Raw genomic sequence first — 19666 nt, 5'->3', positions numbered from 1 at the left:
TTCTTAACAAGTGAAAATACTTATATTCACCCTGCAGAGTATTGTATGAACAAAATTTTCCAGGGTGCTGCTTGCCAGTGAGTTCCACTAACAATGGAAGGAAGCCATGAGCCAGGCTGAGGCTAGACCCCGCCGTCCTGGGAGAGGAGAAAGGTGGGCACATGGGCTCTGTTCCCCTAGAATGGCATCTTCTCATGGAAGATGGTGAGAAGAGAGCGAGACAGCGCAGTGTACATTTAGTAACATTTATTTCTGCATTCAGCATCAAGTACGTAAGTGCAAATATCCCAAGTCCATAGTTAAGTCCGTTAGGAGGTACAGATAAAGTCATACAAAGTGTAATAAAGTCAACAGGCTGGTACTTTTTAGTTACCATACATGTAAGTCAGCCCATCAGTCCCATACAACAAAAGTACTGCGTCTTCGTTTGGGGTTTGTCTATTTCTTTAGCTAAGTTATACAAAACTGATTACAATAAGTACGGTCGACTTTTTTTTTTTAATTTTTACATTGTATGTGTTGGAAAACTGCTAAAACATCGGTCTACAAGTCTATATACTGTTATTAAAGATGAATCCAACCAGCAATCCAAAAACATGTAAGCGATTTGCACAATCACATCGGTGCGCTGGGCGGGAAAGGCCTAGCCAGGGGGAGCGTTATAAGCTACAGAAGCGTCGCAAGGAGAAGAACATCCAAGAAGAAAAGATAAGGTGGGCTCGCACCGTCATGCACAAAAAGAAAAGCACAGCTAAAACACTTTTCTCTATACTTCAGCGCTTGACACAAGTGACTCAAGTTATCCTAAGGGTACAGGAACAGCCTGAAAACAGCTGTTGTTAAGTTTGTATCTAAGATTACGGTACTGGGTGACGGGGTGGGGGGAGACGGGGAGGGGAGAAGAAACCATGGATTTGCAGTAACAGGTAACAAGTGAGGAGGCGTTACCACCCGACATTCCTGTGTGTGTCCAGTCCTCAGGGACAGCCACTACTCGGCGTGCCTCTTGGCGCCTGGGATTTTCGTCTGAATCCTAAGAAGAAAATATCAAAACATTCAAAGTCTCCATTGTCATCACTTATATATATGTATATACTTTCAAAAACTTTTTTTTTAAATTTTACTTCTGTGAAAGGCAGAAACATAGAGGCTGAAAGTTTCCATCTGTTGGTTCACTCCCTGGGGGCAGGTCAGGCCAAAGGTAAGACCAAGGCACTCCATCCCACTCTCCCATGTGGGTGGTAGGGACCCACACCCTGGGCTACCCCTGCTGCCTCCCAGGGTGCAGAAAGATGAGCACCTGCAGAGACCGTGCAGGTAAAGAACTCAGTGTGGACCCTGGGTGTGGCAAGCTGCCCACCTGGGATGAAGACAGCGACCCGAGTCTCCAAGAGCCCATCACTATGACGTCTCTTAGAGACGTCATCCCTGTTAGGTGGGTATGGACTAGACGTCACCGATGCCTCAAATGCTCAATCACCTTATGATAAGTTTACACCAGCAGTATTTTACTTGTTCATTGGAAATGTTGTGAGCTCATCATGCAGACTCTGCTTAGGCCTTCCTCTGTGTGCGAGGCACCTGTATGTGCTGGAATGCTCTGGCCGACAACAGGGGAAAAGCGGCTGCAGTCACGAAGTCTTCGTATTTGCAGTGATTGAAGGGACAGAAGTGGATGAAGAGACAATCAGATGATGACAAAAACCAAGCAAAGCAAGCTGGCCTGACAGGAAGGGAGAGGTCATGGTGGTCAAGTGGGTGCCCCCTATTTAAAATCCAGTCATTTAAGACACACAGGTCTGGTGGGCACATGATGATCTAGGGGGTTTCAGAGTCTTACACTGAGCTGCAGGTGCAAGGCAAAGAGTGGGGGTTCTTGTATTGGGCATAGCGATTGGAGATGGGGCTCATCAACCCACTTGATCTTGGTATTGGCTGTAACACATGGGCAAGAGGAAGATGAAGAGTCGTCTAGGAATCCCCAGCATTCGGACAGAGCAGCTAGGTGAATGGCAACACAATTTACCAAGAAAAAGCCTGTACAGTAGAATCGCTCGGTTATGTGAATCTGAAATCTCTAAGACACAGGGCAGAGAAAGCATCAGATAAGCAGGGGCATCGGTCTGTCGTTCAGGAGACAAGACTGGGGAAGAGCCGCTAGTTTGGAGCTCCTGACATAAGCAGTGAAACCACAGGATCACATGACAGGTGAACCAGGGAGGAATCAGGTGAGAACAGATGTGATGCTGGTCAATTGATTTCTACTTGAATATCGGAATAGATACCATGTGAGCTCAGTGCTCGTGAGGCAAGTTGGGCAACTGTTGGGCAACTCTGCGTGTTACCACTTTGGATCACATTGCACTGTGCTCTCAGAACTGTGGACTTTCCATTCCCTGCTCTATAGCAAAAAAGAGAATGCCCACTCCATTAACAGCAGTAAATCTCCAAATATTTCAAGACAGCTACTGTATCAACGAAGGCCATCTTCTGTTCAGGTTATGTGCCAAAAGGAAGTTTTGTCTTCCAACTTGGTCAGATAATTCTAACATCTCACCACCCTGGACATTGTTGTGGCATTATTCTACTGTGTCACCTCATCTTTTAAAATTTCTAACACTGAAGTTAAATGCAAATATGGAATGGCTGATATGGCACATAACACGACCAGGGCCTGTTACAATTCAGACTTTAGATCCTATTAATAATATCCAAACCTGTACTTGTCCTTTCAAGTATATGTTTAATTCCTATCTGGCTAACCCATTAAAAGGCCTTATTACTTTCTGCACACACCATGGTACACTCTTCCCCACTCCCTACATAGGCGTTTATGGTCCCTGTTAATTTCATGTGTTGATTTCAGCTGAGCATTCCAGCTTGCTCAAGATCCCATGATCCACTTCAAACTCTGAATCTGCTTCTGCTTCAGGCTGTGGGTTACCTAGAACTTTGATAATTACATTTAATGTGCCTTCATAGGCCCTTTCCTCTGTCGTATGTCACAGTACTTTACTCCAGAAAGCTGATGGCTTGATGGGCATCCCTGCTGTCTGTCACTCTACAAACTGCATCACCATTTGAGCCACTCATCTGCGGTTTTCTCCACAAGGACACCAGGAAGATTTGTTGCATAGTCCCTTGAAACCAGAGCATGTGTGGTTGAAGCAGTCTATTTGGTCCTTCGATTTAGTGAGAAGTTCACTGTCTATATACATAACTTCACTAGTCCATCCTAGAATGTCACTTGAAATTCAGCATTTTATGTATTCCAAGAGAATTCTGACTCTTCTTATTTGAAAATCAAGACAAAACAATGGCTGCTTTATCCTTAACTTGTTTATCTCTCACTAGATATTGGGTCCAATTCACTCCTTTCAGGCACTTTGAAATGTACCATAGAGTCACTACAGATCCAAAGTCGCCACAGGCATCTGTAAGCTCCCAGTGGCTTTAAGAGGAAAAACATAAATAGAACATAGCAAACTTCAGAGCTTTCACATCCCTCAAGAAGTACCCGGTGGCATGGGGTCCAATCGTAGGGGACTGCGTGTAAGTGTCCTTTCTTCTTCATTTTGTTATTATACCTTTGCTTTTTTAAAAATGAACTCATTTGTTATTAAGAGGCCGGAACTCGGAGTGGGTCTCCCAGGTGGGTGGCAGGGACCCCAGTAGCTGAGCGATCACCCAGTGTCCGCCCCCAGGGTATATACATCAGCAGAATGCTGGAGCTGGTAACATATCCAAGGAGGGAGGGTGGGACACAGCACTTAGTACAGGACATGCGTGTCTGAAATGATGAAGCACTTTGCCATATCTTTACTACACATCTTGAACTGTCCAAAACGGCTCCCTTTAAATCTGTCACGTAGCCCCAGCCACATAAAGATGAGACAAACTAGATGGAAATTAGGTTCACAAAGTATAGTCCATTAGCTCCATGTTTCTGCTGTTAAAGATTAGGTCAGGATATGAGTAAAATTCTAAGAAAAAGTGAGCAAAGAGTACAATATAAAAATTATCATTTTAGAGAAAAGGCATACTTCAAATACTATTTTTTGAGTTAGAGGAAATTGCTAAGTGGAATAACCATGCAGACTGTGGATATGTAAAACTGAAAACCTTAAATCCTATGATCTCAGCTGGCCCATCAAGTAGGGCCTGTCCGAGACTCACCTTCAAACAAGTGCTACTTAAACAGATACACTCACGCAGTGGTTAAGATAAGATGACGGAATTCAAATATGTAACTAACAAGAAGTTTATATATTTTAAAAACGATTTCTGTAGTGCTATTTGCTGAAACTACTGGGGCCATGCGATGGCTCAACCGGCTAATCCTCTGCCTGCAAGTGCCAGGCTCCTATATGGGTACCACTTCATGTCCCAGCTACTCCATTTTCCATCCAGCTCCCTGTTTGTAGCCTGGGGAAGCAGTGGAGGATGGCCGAAAGCCTTGGGACCCTGCACCTGTGTGGGAGACCCAGGGGAGACTCCTGGCTCCTGGCTCTGGATCGACTCAGCTCTAGCTGTTGTGGCTATGAGGGGAGTGAACCAGCTGATGGAAGATCTTTCTCTGTCTCTCCTTCTCTCTGTAAATCTGCCTTGTCATTTAAAAAAAAAAAAAAGGTTGGTTAACTTATTTGCTTTAATTACAACTAAGCCATTCCTTTTGCTTTGCTTTGCCGGCTCAGGCCTTCCTGCCTTCCTGCAACCCATCCTGGTGGTGGACACAGGCCAGTCCTCGGAGCCAAGCAGCCTTCATTCGTTAGGCTCACTCGCCACAAAAGCTGAAACAGCACTGAAGGCCTTGTTCAGCTGAGAACTACACAATTTATACTTGTTTGCTGAAATAATACGGGAAAGAAATGACTGTGTGGTTTAACTAAGGGAGTTACCATGAATCACCTTTTACCGGCTTTTTACTACCCCCACTTCATCTGCTCAAGTGCCTGCACGGAGAGCCTCGTTTTGCATAACTTACTTGGCCACGACAGCGTTGATGTGAGTCCTCACAAGTCCCAGATATTGGTCAATCTGTGCCTAGGAGAGAAGCAGACCATGAGCACCCCACAGACGAGCACAGCACGACGTTTGGTGTGAACGTCTGACACGGCATGGAGCTTACCTGGTGCTTCACATACACCACAGGCAGAGTGAACATGGAGACCACAGCTAGGAAGAGAAACAGACACGGTGTTAACACTCCGATGGCGCTCAGCCAGAAACAGCTGACATTCTTGCGCAGTTACATGACATTCGAGCATTATTCGACATCACGAGAATTCTAGGTGAAAGATGGCACAAAGGTTCTTAAGCAAAACAAAGCAATGTTGAGTCTTTTCAGATATGATGTGATCATTTCTACAGTCACCATAAACTGTGTCTTCCCCCCAAGATGGAATGAATCTCTCCCTGTGGCTGTCACTGCACGCAGACCCAAGTCACGAGAAAGCAGCTGTGACCAAATGGGAAAATAAGAAAACCCAAACTTCAGATTCAGAAATTCCTTGTTAGGGCATCCTACATATTGCACTCTTTAATTGAACTGAGCTGGGAAGTGAGCTGGGCTTATTTCTGGCAGTCTATCAAAATAAACTCATGGCCGGCAACCTAGGAAGCCACTGTGTGAGTGTGGGAAGACATAAGTTCTCTCGTTCCCCCTTACCCATGAGCAGCAGGGTCAGGCCATTGAAGAGAGCGCCAACGTACGTCAGGAGCCACATCAGTACTGCAAACTGAAGATGCAAGAGACGATCAGATGTGGAACCACTTCGGACGCAAAACACGCCAGCATCATTCACTATGAGATTAGAATCGTGATTTCCACAGGAAGTGAAAGAGGCAGTGAAGTTTCAAAGCTCATCACAAAATCACTCCAAGAGCAACTGGGTCTTTAGATTGCTTACAAGTCTTTCAATCAATTTGCTGCAAGACTCAAAGGGACTCACTGAAACAGTAGCCTAGGGTTCAGGGGTCAGCGAGCTGGGACCCTTGGCTTGTTTTGGGCGAACCCATGGGTTAAGAATTTTTTTTTTTAATTTTTCAATGGTCAAATAACATCAAAACAGAAAGGATACTGAATGACACATGAAAGAGTCAGTCAGCTTTCAGTTTCTGTAGTTTTATGGATGCACAATTGGAAGCTTTTACTCACGCGTTGTTTTTCGCTGCGTTTGCACTACGGCGGACAAAGCTCGGCAGCTACCGGAGAGGTGCGAGCATTGCAAACCCTGAAATGTTTTACTTTTTGGTCCTTTATAGATAAAGTCTCCCAATCCCCTAAAAGAACCAATGTAAGAAACTGTAGCATCCCTGGTATGCCGTCCCAATCATGACGTGCCGAGTCAAGCACCTTTAGGGTCAAGTTCATGACCCCCGTTTTTCCTTCTGCCCTCCTCTAGTTATCAGGGAGCCCTTGGTACAGGGGTGCCAGTCAGCAGTGGAAAGTGTCCTTGGAGAACAGATGACTCAGCTGTCCCCTAGTCTGCTCCTGGCCTTACCAAACCATGACTGCTGAGATCTGATGTTCTATGTGAGCCACCAAGGGGCCAAAGCAGCTACTTAGAGTAACTGGGCAATTTCAGCAGGGCACCAACAATACACCCTAGTACCTTCCGGCCCCTCATCAAGGTCCGGGCTGTGCAAACCTTTGTCTTTCAGGCGACTCAGCCCTAGGACACTCGGAGGTCTTACTGTTGGCAGAGTTCCTTGAAGAAGAAAAAGGACATATACCGTTCTCATTCCCCCAAGCAGATTTTTTTTTTAAAGAATTATTTTAAGGACACTGGCCGAGGAATTGAAAATGAGTTAAGACAAGCTGGTTGATGCTGTGTGTCCTGGGTTTGATCGCAGCCAGTGGCTGCAGAGAAATGTCTGAACTCTGAGTTTGTTGTTGTTGTTTTAATCTGTAAAAGGCTACAGACTTCATGAGCTCCAGGGCTTTCTGACTGTAGATCAGTGCAGATATGATATTGTCTGACACAGCACTATTATGACACATTCAGGGAGGCGAACCCCAAGAGTGCACAGGGAAGAGTTTAGCAGACCTACTTTCAGGGAATCCACCAGGTCCTGGACGAGGAAGAGCCGCCTGAGCTCGTGCAACGTGCTGTTGACGTAGAACTGCAGGCAGGCCGTGTACTTCTGCATCTGCTCCTGAGACAGGGTGATCTCCAGCTCCAGGTAGGTCCTGCCAACGAACGTCCCGCACACAGTCCCATCAGAAGGTGTCATCGACCAGCCGCCACCGCCCAGAGCGGCTCCTGTTCCTTCTCTCAGTTCCTGGGGACAAGCCAGCCACCACGCTAAAAGCTTGTAGCCCCCTGCAGCACGTAGGAGGCACGTGGTGGGCGTCCTGTTTCTGTCTACCAAAGATACAGTGTTGGAGAGTGCACCGCTAATTCTCAGGAATCATCATCAACCAGGACCAGACAAAAATGGTCAGAATGAGCCGCTTGGTTGAATTCTTCACCTATAGCTGCATGAAAAGGAGCCTGTCTTTTTAAAAACAGTTGAGCTAGCTGAAAATCTGGGTGCAGACTGGTGACTGTATGCATGTGTTGAAATGTCACGTGGTTGTACAATTTGTTACGGGCCAATCAACATTAGGAATGAAACCACGACAGGCTCACTGATTCTATTGAGTGGTATTCCTGGTGATGGCGCTTTCTTTACTTGTTCAAAGTTAACTCATAAAATACATATACCAATATAAATAATAAAATAGAAAAAGGACCAGCCCAGCTTGGTCAAGTTCCTCTACAACTGCCCAGCCCTCCTTCCCTCCTTCCCTCTTCCGCTTTTGAACAACACCAACTCTCTACTTGGAGGATTCTCCTGGGAATCCCTGTATTGGGCATCATGGCAGAAGCGAGAAGATGCTGTATTTCCCATTTCTCTCTACCTGGAGGATTCCAGTGTAGCCAAGACACAGCTCAGGTCCACTAATGCAACATCCGAAGGCTAAACACATCCCCAGGTCAAGACTGCCCAGACCTGGCTGTGCTTGACATGGAGGCTAGGAACCAGAGTCTCATATGCCACCTTCTCATTCTAACCCCCAGAGCCCCAGCAAGCATCCTTTCTCTCACTGTAGAGCCTGGGACCACGAGGCCTTGGCTAGGCTCAAAGCTGAGGGAGAGCTGGGCCAATGCAACGGAGAGGAACCATCACTGTAGCATCTCCTGTAGGATTCATTCAGGATTGTCTCCCAGGTCCAGGAAGGGAGGACCTGCAGAGGAGCCTGCATGCTGGGGCTGCAGACCTGGCACTGGCAGACAGTGCCACAGTACCTGGGATCACACTGCAGACTCCATGGGCTGGGTGGGTGCGGCTGGCAGCGCTGACCCATCCTCTGCCATACCGCCCAGCAGGGGACTTAAAAAGTTCACGGGGATATGAAATGGAAGGCAAGCTTATTTTGGTACAAAAATATTTTGAAGCCCATGCATATTTGTTTTTTATAATACATCTTTTGCATGAACTCTCGGAGTTTCTGAATATGCATGTATTTCAAACTTTTTTTTTTTTACATCAAAATAAATTTACCTTTCAACCCTACTTTGCCTGTCTATTTTGAGGTCCTCTCATATGTTCTTTTAAGTAGATCCACTGATTGCAATTTTAAATGTCCTCATTTCAATCTACAGTCTAATCACATGCCCCAAAAGTATAAAAATGCAGGAGAGGACACACGGTAAGAGTTGGCATCCATCACAAGGATAACCTTCCAGAGAAAGCGTGGAAGTAAAATTTTAACCACCATAGTCCTGGCTCAGCGCCACCTGCTGGTCGTGTGAGCTGGGGCAAGTCACTGCTTTGTCAGACCTTCTTGCCCTTCTTTCCTCGCACAGTTGGGAAAGCGAAGCAACCACTGAAATGCTCTTTGGGTTGCAAAGTGCTGCACACACGTAGGGGATTGCGATGACCATTGACAGTAATTAAACTATGAAATCAAGGCACTATGATACTTGCCAAAATTCATGGATATTACCTATTATGAGACATAATGTGTAGCTTTCATTATTTTTTTTTTTCGGTACCAGAATAAATTGATCATTTGATTCCGTTCTGCGTGACATTTTAGAAGTAGCAGGTTAGGATCACTGAATTCATTTCAGCACGCACCGGCAGGGTGTTATGGCGATCCTCAGGGAGGTGATGGACCAGAGGGCACTTGACCTGACCCGGAAGAGCAAGGGGGGTAGGGTGAGGGTTGGGCAAGCAGACACTCACTTGAAAGGGTGGCCCTCGTCGGTTTTCTGCACAGCTTGCAACACAGACTTGTAGATGCGGAAACTGATGGTGGCCGAGAGCGCGGCGAGGGCCAGGTAGGCCACGACGCTCACCACGCTGAACTGGGTCAGAGAGAAGAGCAGCAGCAGGAAGCTCCCAAACACGATCCCTGTCTGCTTGATGTCCCGCCAGTACAGCAGGTCGATCGCTGTGGGCACAGACACAGACGCGCACACTGCTGAGTCCTTCGTTCAGACTGCTCTACAAGCAGGGGCCCGTGCAGCTGCGCCAGGGACACTCACTCTCCCTCCATGTGACTCAAAGGACTCTCCAGGGACCCCTCCAACCCCCCAGGGAGGAGCTTGAGGGCATGTCACGCGGTGGCCTGAACGACGTGTTGCTGGGAGAAACAGAGGGCTCTGCAGAGTACCCAATTCTGGGTGGCACCGATCTGGACGCACCTTGCCATCCTGCTGTCTCCATGGCAACCTGCTGTCTCCATGGTAACCATACAGAGGTGCAAAAATATTTTGAAGCCCATGCATACATATTTTCAAAAGAGTATGTTTCCAGGAAGGGGCAGCGACAACAAAAATGCATGTACAGGAAAATTCAGTGCCTTAGAAAGCACGCGGAGATTCCAGGACACTCAGCTAACACCACCAATGTTTGGATAAAGATGTGAGGGGACTTCACAAAGTCCAAGGGGAAATGAACTTAAAAGGTTAGTGTAGAAAACACGTAGGGATGCATGCCTAGTTTTTCCACAACACACATTTTTCATGGTTTTTCTGGAGACCCCTTGTACTGTTTATTATCAGCTTCCTGTGCAGTGGGTGCACCTGGAGACAGCTGGCTTCAATAACTGCATCCCAGCCACCTGCTCAGAGACCAGCAGGGAGCTGTTCCCACACAAACACCTGTGTAAGTGGGAGAAAGAACAGTGTAGAACACGCCCCATCCCCTGGGAACAGCCCCCCCGCACCTGTTACACAGGTCCGTGAAGAGGCACGGCCAGAAGGGACAGTTTCTTCTGCAATCAGCTGTGGTCATGTCCACAATGGGAAGGAGGAGAGAATTACCCCTCCCCCCAGGCCCTCTCTACCCCTGCCTCGTGCATCAGTGACATTAACTCAGAGATTCTAATGGGTGGTCGCTGGGCAACAAACTGTGCTGTTTCCTCCGTAACACTCCTGCAGTGTCGGAAGTAGAGCGTGGCCCATAAGCACTTTTTGGTAAGAGGCAGCAGAGGATGGGTCACGTCTTTGGGATCCTGCACTCATGTAGAGACCCAGAAGAAGCTCCTGAATCCTGGCTTCAGACCAGTCCAGCTTTGGTCATTGTGGCCATTTGCAGAGTGAACCAGTGGATGGGAGATCTGTCTTAACCTATTTTTCTCTCAATATCTCTGCTTTTCAAATAAAATGAAAAAATCGATTAAAATTTCAATGGAGAACACGGCAGAGTCCATGGTCCGACCATGTGTCAGAGCTGGGCCTTCTCAGTGGCTTAGATGAAACAGTGTGTTAGCAAAGCTGGTTGCACCTGAAGGATATAATGTACATTAGCACCTGCAGAGGATGCCTGGTACCGGAACAGAGGACAGAAACAAATCGATCAACTACCCCAGCCAAGTGTTGGCAGTGAAAATTTGGGCAAATGGTGGCTCTAAGGTAGCCGGTGGGTTCTGGAGGGATTTCACAGCACTTGGAATGGCGAGACTGGCAGCAATTCAGAACTATCAACACCACTTGAGCAGTGCCCTCGGAGCATGCCCCACATCGGGGACCTGGGATGTGTGGGAGGCTGGGTGTGGCTTCTCCTTTTATCTCCCCTCTTTTCCCAGATACAGGAAGGAATAAGAGAATGTAGGAACAATGTTCTTACCCACTTTTGTCTAGCTCTTGACCCTTTGTGCCCTCATAAAGTATAATCAAGTACGTAAAGATCTTCAAAAATTAAAAAAAAAATTTATTTCAAAGAAAATTAAGGAATCTGTATCCTTACCTGTTAGCTAGGGGGAAGAAGAAGCAAACCGTAAATTTGATGCTTTTCCAAAACAAAGCAGTTATCCCTCTCATGTTATATGTTAAATGTCTCCAAAAGTTATGTAAAGTTTATTTATGGCAACCTACTTCTCTTTAAAATTGCCTTCAGAACTAAATATTTCAAGAGAAATTTTCACTAAAGCCTTATCAATAATAAACAGGTATTGATACTTTAACATCTGTCAAGCGCAGAAATCAAGAAGTCATACATGTTTGCACCTGCTTTTAAGGAACTTAGCATCTGCCTAGGACGTCCGAGCATTCATTCAAACAAATGCTGATTCAGCGCCAGTATATCTTACTTTGCGGGAGACGGCTAAGAGAGTTTGCGGAAATGATATTGCTAGAAATGACGAAATGTGGAGGACAATTTGTTAAGGAGACGGCAGGGAGAGATAAGAAAATATTACAAAGGACTCGTGGACAAGAATGGTGACTAATTAGCTTGGAGGACAGAGAGGGAGAGTTCATTAAGGGTGAACACATTTCTGATGTGGCTCAGTCATTAGCACTACTGGCAAAAATCGGAAATAGAGGAGAATGAACTGGTTTGGGGGAAGAGCTGACACTTGTGTTTAAATCTCCAGGCTTTAATATGACATCAACATAGGGCATTCTGACACAGCCCCAGGGCGGAGATGCCAGACAGAGCACAGATGCATGGCTGGCAATCACATGCGCTACTTAGTAACTCTAAAAGGCCTGGAAGCTGAACGACTTGTGGAGAGTCTGCCTACAGTTGCTCTGAGTTGCAACCATCCTGGCTATCATAAACCCAAAGACATCCAGAAACGTGTTTAGTAGGCAACTGGAGATGCAGGGATGAAATTCAGTAAACACGATTAAAAAAAAAAAAAAAAAACCTCATGTTTGGTGTCTTCTGATCTCCAGGGCAGGATGGATACAGATGAAATGGAGAGCTTAAAGGTTAAAAAGGACTAAATGGAGCCATAAAAAAAGAGTCCAGGTTATTTGAAAGGGTTCACAAATAGTGGCCGACCAAGAGAAAAAAGCTTGCTCACACTGCAAGGGAAATGAGAGCTGAGGCAGGACCACTGGACTTGATCTGAAGGCCAGTCGCTCCCTGACAGCTGTCAGCAGCGTGGGCACAGGTGCCTTCTCGGAAATGTGAGGTTAAAAAAAGACTGCAGTTTGGGGAGTAGGAACAACCAGTAAACCTTAGAGTTGAACAAAATCTGAAGATATTAGAGAAAAGGAAGAGGCAAGTGTTCCGGAAGGAAAAGACTTTTGGTTACGCTGAGTCTCAACAAAGGCAGGAAGTGCTGAAATTACTTATAAGTAATGATTGGAAAATGACTGCTGACAAAGAAAGAAGATACAAGGGCCACGTGAAGGTGGAGAGGCACTCGAGGAAGCTACGCATGTTGCAGCAGGTATGTGCTGAGACTGAAAGGAAATGACAGATGGTTTGGGAAAACCAGCTCAGATTTTCCTTGGAGAAATGAGTCATGAGTTCTTCCTGAGATGGAAGAGGATGGGGACAGGGCTCAAAGAAAGTAGGAAAACCAGTGTTAGCACTTGAGTGCAGTGAGGGGCCACGTGTCAGGGGCATCCAAGAGCTCTTGGAAAATGAAATGAAAAGATAAATTTGTTTTGGTGCAAAACTATCTGAAATCGATGCCGACAGTGTCTTCCAAAAGCCACAGAAATGTCTTCTGTGAAAAATCTATTCACAAGTTTCAAATAAACTTATATTTTAATGACTTTTTAAACTTTCTGAAGTACTTGGCTACTGCGCAGGTAGGATGTGGGTTTCCCCAAGTGAAATATTTGCAATTACATAGTGAGTTTGCAGTAGTACAAAAACAAAGCAAAGAGAGAGAACAGAAGAAGGAGATGAAAAGTATGTCCCTAGCGGTTCTATAACCTTCTGAAATAACAATCTGCTTTTCAGTGCTTTGTTTTTATGCGAACAACAAACTAATCCAAACTCTATTTTGTCCCCTAACTCTCTCTGTCTCTCTCTCTCTCTCTGTCTCTCTCTCTCTCTCTCTCCCTCTCTCTCTCTCTCTCTCTCTCTCTCTCTCTCTCTCTCACACACACACACACACACACACACATTCCCATCTGGCACTAAATCTCAGATCCCACGAACCTCTCTCTGGGTCTCAGATCCTGGATGGGTCCTGAAGCCATTGTCCTCGCGTATTTTATGGTCCCTGCACTGAGTGCAAGATCAGGGGAGATCTTGCAGGCCAGTGTGGCCTTCGAGCGGTGCTGGGCTCCGAGCACTCAAGACAGTGGTGCTGGGCTCCGAGCACTCAAGACAGTCTCGGGTAGTTGAGAGCAATGGGCTTGTCCCACTGAGCCAGTCCTGCTTCACCAACAGGTCCTGACACGTTTCTTAACGTTGCTCCTCACACACAATGACATTCCGTGAACTAGCGTTTCACACATCTCACACACAGGTCAAACATTATCTGCCATTTGATATTCCAAACATTTCATGCTTTGAGGGGATGGCTATACTGAAAAATATTCTGAAACAAGTTTTGTTATTATGAACACCACAATACATCACTCATGCTTCTTATATTTTATGGTGGAAAGGCTAAGAATTTTAGATATATTGAATTAGAGAAAATATGTTATCAAAATAGAAGCTTACCTCTTTCCTTTTACCTTTTTAATATTTTAGGAAATGTAAAGACCTATATTAGGACTTAGACTGTTTTTCTTCAAGAACATGATGATCCATAAAAATACAATAAGGGTTCACGAAAGAAATGAATGTGAGGACTGCCATCAATGAAAGAGGGTCTGGTTCAACTCAAAAGCTTCCAGGGAGTTCTTTCTCTTTGGGGTGAGGTGTGCGGTCCTCTGATAGGTCCCTGGCTGAACCAGGGCTGTGTTTGGGCTAGGAGGTGGCCGTGGCCATGGCCCAGTGTGGTGAGCTGCAGACCACTGGCCCCAAGCTCTGATGACTCAGTGTGGAGGGTAGGAGGGGATGAAATTGTACATTGACAGTTTCTGTGTTTCGCACCTGCTGTGCAAATGCCAACTTTTCACATTTTCCTTTGGCTTAGAGTGACGTCAACTTGTGTAGGAAGCTTTGCAGCACCAGACCCAGAAAAGCAGGCTTTTGAACAAAGTTTCTATGGACGTCAAGTAAGACAAAGCTAAGAAACTCTGTGGCTATGCTGTGCAAGAAAGCAGAAGGAGCTTTCCTTGTCTTTGGATGGCCCCTAATGCAGGACAAGTCACCTGAGCACGCACACACGACGCAGGCTCATTGGGACAGCTACCTGCTGGCCCAGCCGGAAGTTTGTGGAGGTGCTGGTGTTTGGTCAAGTTCTTAGGATGTCTGCTGGGATACCTTTTCCCCTATCACAGTGCCAATGCCAGCTTCCTGCTGGTGCACACCATGGGAGGCAGTGGGTGATGGCAGTGCGTGTGTCCCTGCAAGCCACAGGAGAGACCTGGGCTGAGGTCCCAGCCGCTAGCTTCAGCCTTGCCCAGCCCTGGCATTTAGGGCCTGGAGTAACAGATGGGTGCTCTACCTGTCCTCCCATCTTTCAAATAAATCAAGATATTTTAAAAATATGAAGTTTATGGAAAAACAGAAAACCAAGATAGGCTTATCTTGCTGCAAATTATTTTTGAAATTTACACAAAGCTTTTTCACAGTGTACTTTTCTCATGAGTGTTCTGAAGATCTTTTATTTGCATGGATTTCATAACCATTTTGCACCAAAATAAACTTGTCTTTTACTTTCATTTCCCATAGACCTTTTGGGGCATCTTTTGCGTATTCTTTAGAGTTCTCTCATTTCAAACATATTTCTTCCTCATCATTATTCACTCTAATCAGATCTCCTCCGTTTAAAATACAGAGGTCACCTGCACCCGCGTGGGAGACCCGGGAGAGGCTCCTGGCTTCGGATCGGCATAGTATCGGCCGTTGTGCTCACTTGGGGAGTGAATCATCAGATGGAAGATCTTCCTCTCTGTCTCTCCTCTCTGTATACCCGCCTTTCCAATAAAAAAAAATAATAATAAAAATAAATCTTTAAAATGCAGAGGTCACATGGTAAGACTATCCATGGACATCACACTCCTCAAAGAATGGTCGTTTGGTATTAAACTTACAAATGGAACTAAAAAGATAAAATTCCTTCATGCTACTGTTATTACTTTGAAGATTGTGAAAATGAATGTGAACATGCCCAAAGGCTAATGAGTCTGCTCTGAGTGGGAGATTGAGTCATCCTATCCGATCAACAGGCTGGTTTGGTGACCCCTTCTCCAATCCACAAAGGTCCACACCGCCCGCAGCCTGCTTGCGACCGCCTTAGAGCCTATGCATTCCAGCATGACCCGGCAGATTGCAAGAACTTGAGATCGAATGCCAGCTCCAGGGCTCTCCTTATTTCCGGCATCTAATCAATAACAGAAAAGAAAATAGGCCAAGTTTAGAGTTCATAGCTCAAGGTGGAATGAAATCCTATGTCAAGTTTCTAGGAAGAAAGCCCTTTGCTGCAGTCCAAGTCTTTTGGTTTGAGAAACAATTTTTGATGCATTCAACGACCTGACCCACTAGTAGTTGTGGCATCCAGAAAGTTAATGAAAAATGTATAAAGTGAAAAGACATCAGTATAGCTATTTATATTTTATTTATAAGGCAAACAGTGATATAAATGGATAATATAAAGTGGCAATCAATTGAATACAGCTATCTACACTACTGTATCATATCCTTAAATGTCTGTTCCTATTCCATCTTAGTCCAGAATAGGCTTTATGACAAGTAAGACCTGCTCTCTAAAAAATGAAGTCCTGTTCCTACAAACATCATCACGTCAGCAAATCGAAGAATGGATTTGACTGTCGTAACTGCACAACCTTGTGAGGAGTGTCAACAATGTGACGTCAATCCACCCTGGTGCCCAAGGTCATTACCGGAAGGCTGCTCCTGTGACTCTCACGAAGTCAGGACAATACTACCAGAGGTTTATGAGAAAGACTAGAAGGAACTTTTCTACTTCAATCTTCCCCCACTTCATGCTGAGAAAGGAAAAACATGATGGTAGCAAATGCAATGCAATATCTTTTTTAAAAAAAAAAATTGCTTTACATTACTTGAAAGTCAGAGTCACTGAGAGAGAGGAGGAGAGATAGGAGAGATCTCCCATCCACTAGTTCACGCGACAAATTGCTGCCACAGCCTGAACTGTGCCAGTCCAAAGTCAGGAGTCTGGGGCTTGTTTTGGGTTTCCCACGTGAATGTGGGAGTCCAAGGACTTGGATCATCCTCCGCTGCTTTCCTAGGCCATTAGCAGGATGCTGGATTAGAAGTGGAGCAGCCAGGACACAAAGTGATGCACGTATGGGAATCGGGGACACAGGCAGAAGACTAGCGTGCTGCAACACCACACCAGCACCCATGCTTTAATCTTAACTGAGACCTCTGAAAATGACATCTTGTAGACACCTAATCCACAAGTTCCATTTACCAGGGCCGTCTTAGATCATGCAGAAGCGCTGTGGCCAGAGGGGACAGGGACCTTGGCTGGTGAGGCATCTGCATTGTGTCCACTTCGCAGGCCCTACAGGACCCTCCTAAATGCTAGACTACATCACACAAGCTTGTGGGAATTGTGGGAAAGTGGATTAAAGGAACAGGTGTTTGGCACACTGGTTGAAATATCCCACATCCCACATTAAAACCCTTGGGTTGGAGTCCAAGCTTCCTGACCTTTATCAATTTCAGCTTCCATTTAATGTGTGCGATGGAGGCAACAGGTGACGGTTCAAGTTCTCTGGTCACATGGCAGACCCAGACTGAGTCCCAAGCTCTGGCTTTGACCTGGTCAAGGCCAACTGTGGTGCGCATTGGGAAAGTAAACTAGAAGATGGAAGACTGTCTGTCTCTGCCTTTATTTTTATTAAAAAAAAAAAAAAGAAAGAAAGAAAGAAAGAAAAAGAAAAAGCGTGGAAATAAAATTTATTTTGGTACCACAATTTTTAAATCCATGCAGAGTTTTCCCATAATGGGCGTTTCAAGGAGCTTTTTGAAGACCTCTGTATAGCCAGGCATGACTGTGCAAAGATAAAACACCAGCACTATATCCAGTTTAAGTAACATTTTGGGTATTCTGAAAGGGAAGGCGTTTTTCTACATGAGCTCTGGAGGACACGATTGAAAGCCACTGCCAACTGCAATCCTGTACCTTCCTTCCACTAGAGGCAAAAGACATCCCAGAATTCCTTCCAGCTTCAGAAGGCAAACATGTCTTCATGATTATGAAGGACCCACCACTTTCCTGAGTTAGAAGGGGATATGATTTCTCTCCCTGCTGTGAAGAGAGTGCAAGGATGCTCACGGAACCAGGAGTACAGCAGGGACTCAGACCCAGGCCACCTAATACGGATGCACATCTTCCCAGCAGAGCCCTGCCAGCTGTGCCACACACTCGGCCTATCAAACAGACTTGAGGTACCGAAGGTGCCCAGCAGGATGGCTCATGGCTAAATCTGTGCTTTGCAAAGTGCCATGATCCTATATGGGTACCAGTTAGTGCCCTAGCTGCTCCACTTCCCATCCAGCTCCCTGCTTGTGGCCTGGGAAAGCAGTCGAGGATGGCCCAAAGCCTTGGGAACTTGTACCCGTGTGGGAGACCCGGAGGAAAATCCTGGCTTCTGGCTTCAGATCTACTCAGCTCTGGCTGTTCAGCCATTTGGGGTGTGAACAGAGAGATGATCTTTCTGTTTCTCCTTTTCTCTGTAAATTTAATCTGCTTTCCCAATAAAAATAAATAAATCTTTAAAAAAATCAAAATTATTAATGTTGTCTTTTGTCCATTCATCTTTATTTATTTTAAAAAAATCCTTAACTCTGTTAAAATTCATCATAAAATCCATCATTTTGGCAGAATATCAAATAATCCTAAAGGTAGACAGTTTTGGTTCTTTTTTTTTTTTTTTAATGATTAATAAGGGCTGGTGTGGTGGTACAATGGATTAAGCCATCTTTTTGTGAGCCTGGGATCCCATATGAGTCCTGGATGCTCCATTTTCAATCCAACCCCCAGTTATGCACCCAGCAGAGCAACAGAAGATGGCTCACGTGCTTGGGACCCTGCTATTCATGTAGGAGACCTGGTTTCTGCTTGCCTCAGCCCTGGCCATTGCAACCATTTGTGGGGATGCAATGAACCAGTGATGGAACACCCTTCCTCTCTCTCTAAGTCTACCTTTCAAATAAGGACAAAAAATCAAAAGTAATATGTTTAAAAATTTTGACCATGACTATCATGGCAACAACATTTCTTGAAGTAAAGAAGAAAGAATCATCTTTCATTGTAGCTCTAGTCCATTCAGTAAATATTACACCTTTCCTAGCTACCGGTGCAACTAGATATGAAGCTTAGCAGTCTCACGCAAGCTTGGTGAAATGTTTCTGAAGGAACAAGATTAAAATATAAACATATCTGAAACACTCCAAAAATTAAAAGTTACATCTGTACTTTTCATTTATTTCAAATTAGCCCTGGTGACGGCAAAACCTTCTAAATACCACTGAAACCCTTTCCCTTTTTTTTTCATAATACATAAATAAGTAGAGAATTTAAGGAAGAGAAACGCTACTTTGCTCAGATTTTGTTCACAGATGCAGCTGAAACAGATTTTGGGGAAAATATGAAGGGCCTTCAGGAAGTTCATGGAAAATGTGTGTTATTAATAATTACGTACAGACTTTGAAATATTTTTACACCAAAATAAGTTTCTTTTTAATTTTGCCTTCCCATTAGCTCTATAAACTGCACTGTAGAATTACATAGTCCGAAGTCTAAAACTTCCAATCTTTCCTTACATATTTGAATCATATGTGTAAGTTAATTGTCAAGATTTTAGAGTGGCTATTATTATTATTATATTATTATTAACTGTTACCTAGGCAGAAGGTAGTTTTTAAACAATCACTAATGTAAAAATCTTTGCTTTCCAACTGTGGGCTTCATCAAGAGTTAGCCACATTTCTTTGAATAGCAAAAACTTGGAAGAACTGATAAAATGTTGATAATACATGGACCAAATTTAGCAGATAAAGTTGAGAAGGATGGCAAGTTTGTTATGACACATCTAACCATTTTTGAAAAGAGAAGTGATATTCTGAAAGCTATTCATGTAAGCCCTAACTCACACAACTATGAAATTTTGTTTTGCTGGAATCAGTGGATTTTATGCTTTCTGTTCTGAACTGATTAAAATATAACAAGTACTTCACAGATTCTGCTCCACAACATAGCACCTATATTAAAGATCAAAAATAAATGAGTACAGAATATGCTTGTAAATATAGGGAGAGGAGGTAGGCGGTAGAACAGAACAAAATATAGGGAGAGATCGCTTTTTAAATG

The 19666-nt window shown here is 44.8% G+C and overlaps 1 protein-coding gene across 4 annotated transcripts in view; it reads right to left on the bottom strand.

Annotated features, from left to right (window-relative positions):
• Positions 1–235: 235 nt before the first annotated feature.
• RTN1 (reticulon 1) overlaps positions 236–19666 on the bottom strand; it is a 161997-nt gene continuing 142566 nt past the window's right edge. For all 4 annotated transcript variants that reach the window (XM_040975652.1, XM_040975651.1, XM_040975653.1 and 1 more), the window contains 6 exons: positions 9238–9445; positions 7054–7192; positions 5669–5738; positions 5129–5175; positions 4985–5043; positions 236–1033 (listed from right to left, as the gene is read on the bottom strand). In XM_040975652.1, the coding sequence (XP_040831586.1) occupies positions 991–1033; positions 4985–5043; positions 5129–5175; positions 5669–5738; positions 7054–7192; positions 9238–9445 (566 nt within the window). In that variant the 3' untranslated portion in view covers positions 236–990. The remainder of the gene's footprint in view (positions 1034–4984; positions 5044–5128; positions 5176–5668; positions 5739–7053; positions 7193–9237; positions 9446–19666) is intronic.

This window comes from Ochotona curzoniae, unplaced genomic scaffold (genome assembly GCF_017591425.1).
Source record: "Ochotona curzoniae isolate NIBS_2020 unplaced genomic scaffold, NIBS_Ocur_1.0 contig_2688, whole genome shotgun sequence".
Lineage (NCBI taxonomy): Eukaryota > Metazoa > Chordata > Mammalia > Lagomorpha > Ochotonidae > Ochotona > Ochotona curzoniae.
The sequence above is the reverse complement of the archived record's forward strand: the minus strand, read 5'-3'. Positions and strand labels throughout refer to the sequence as shown.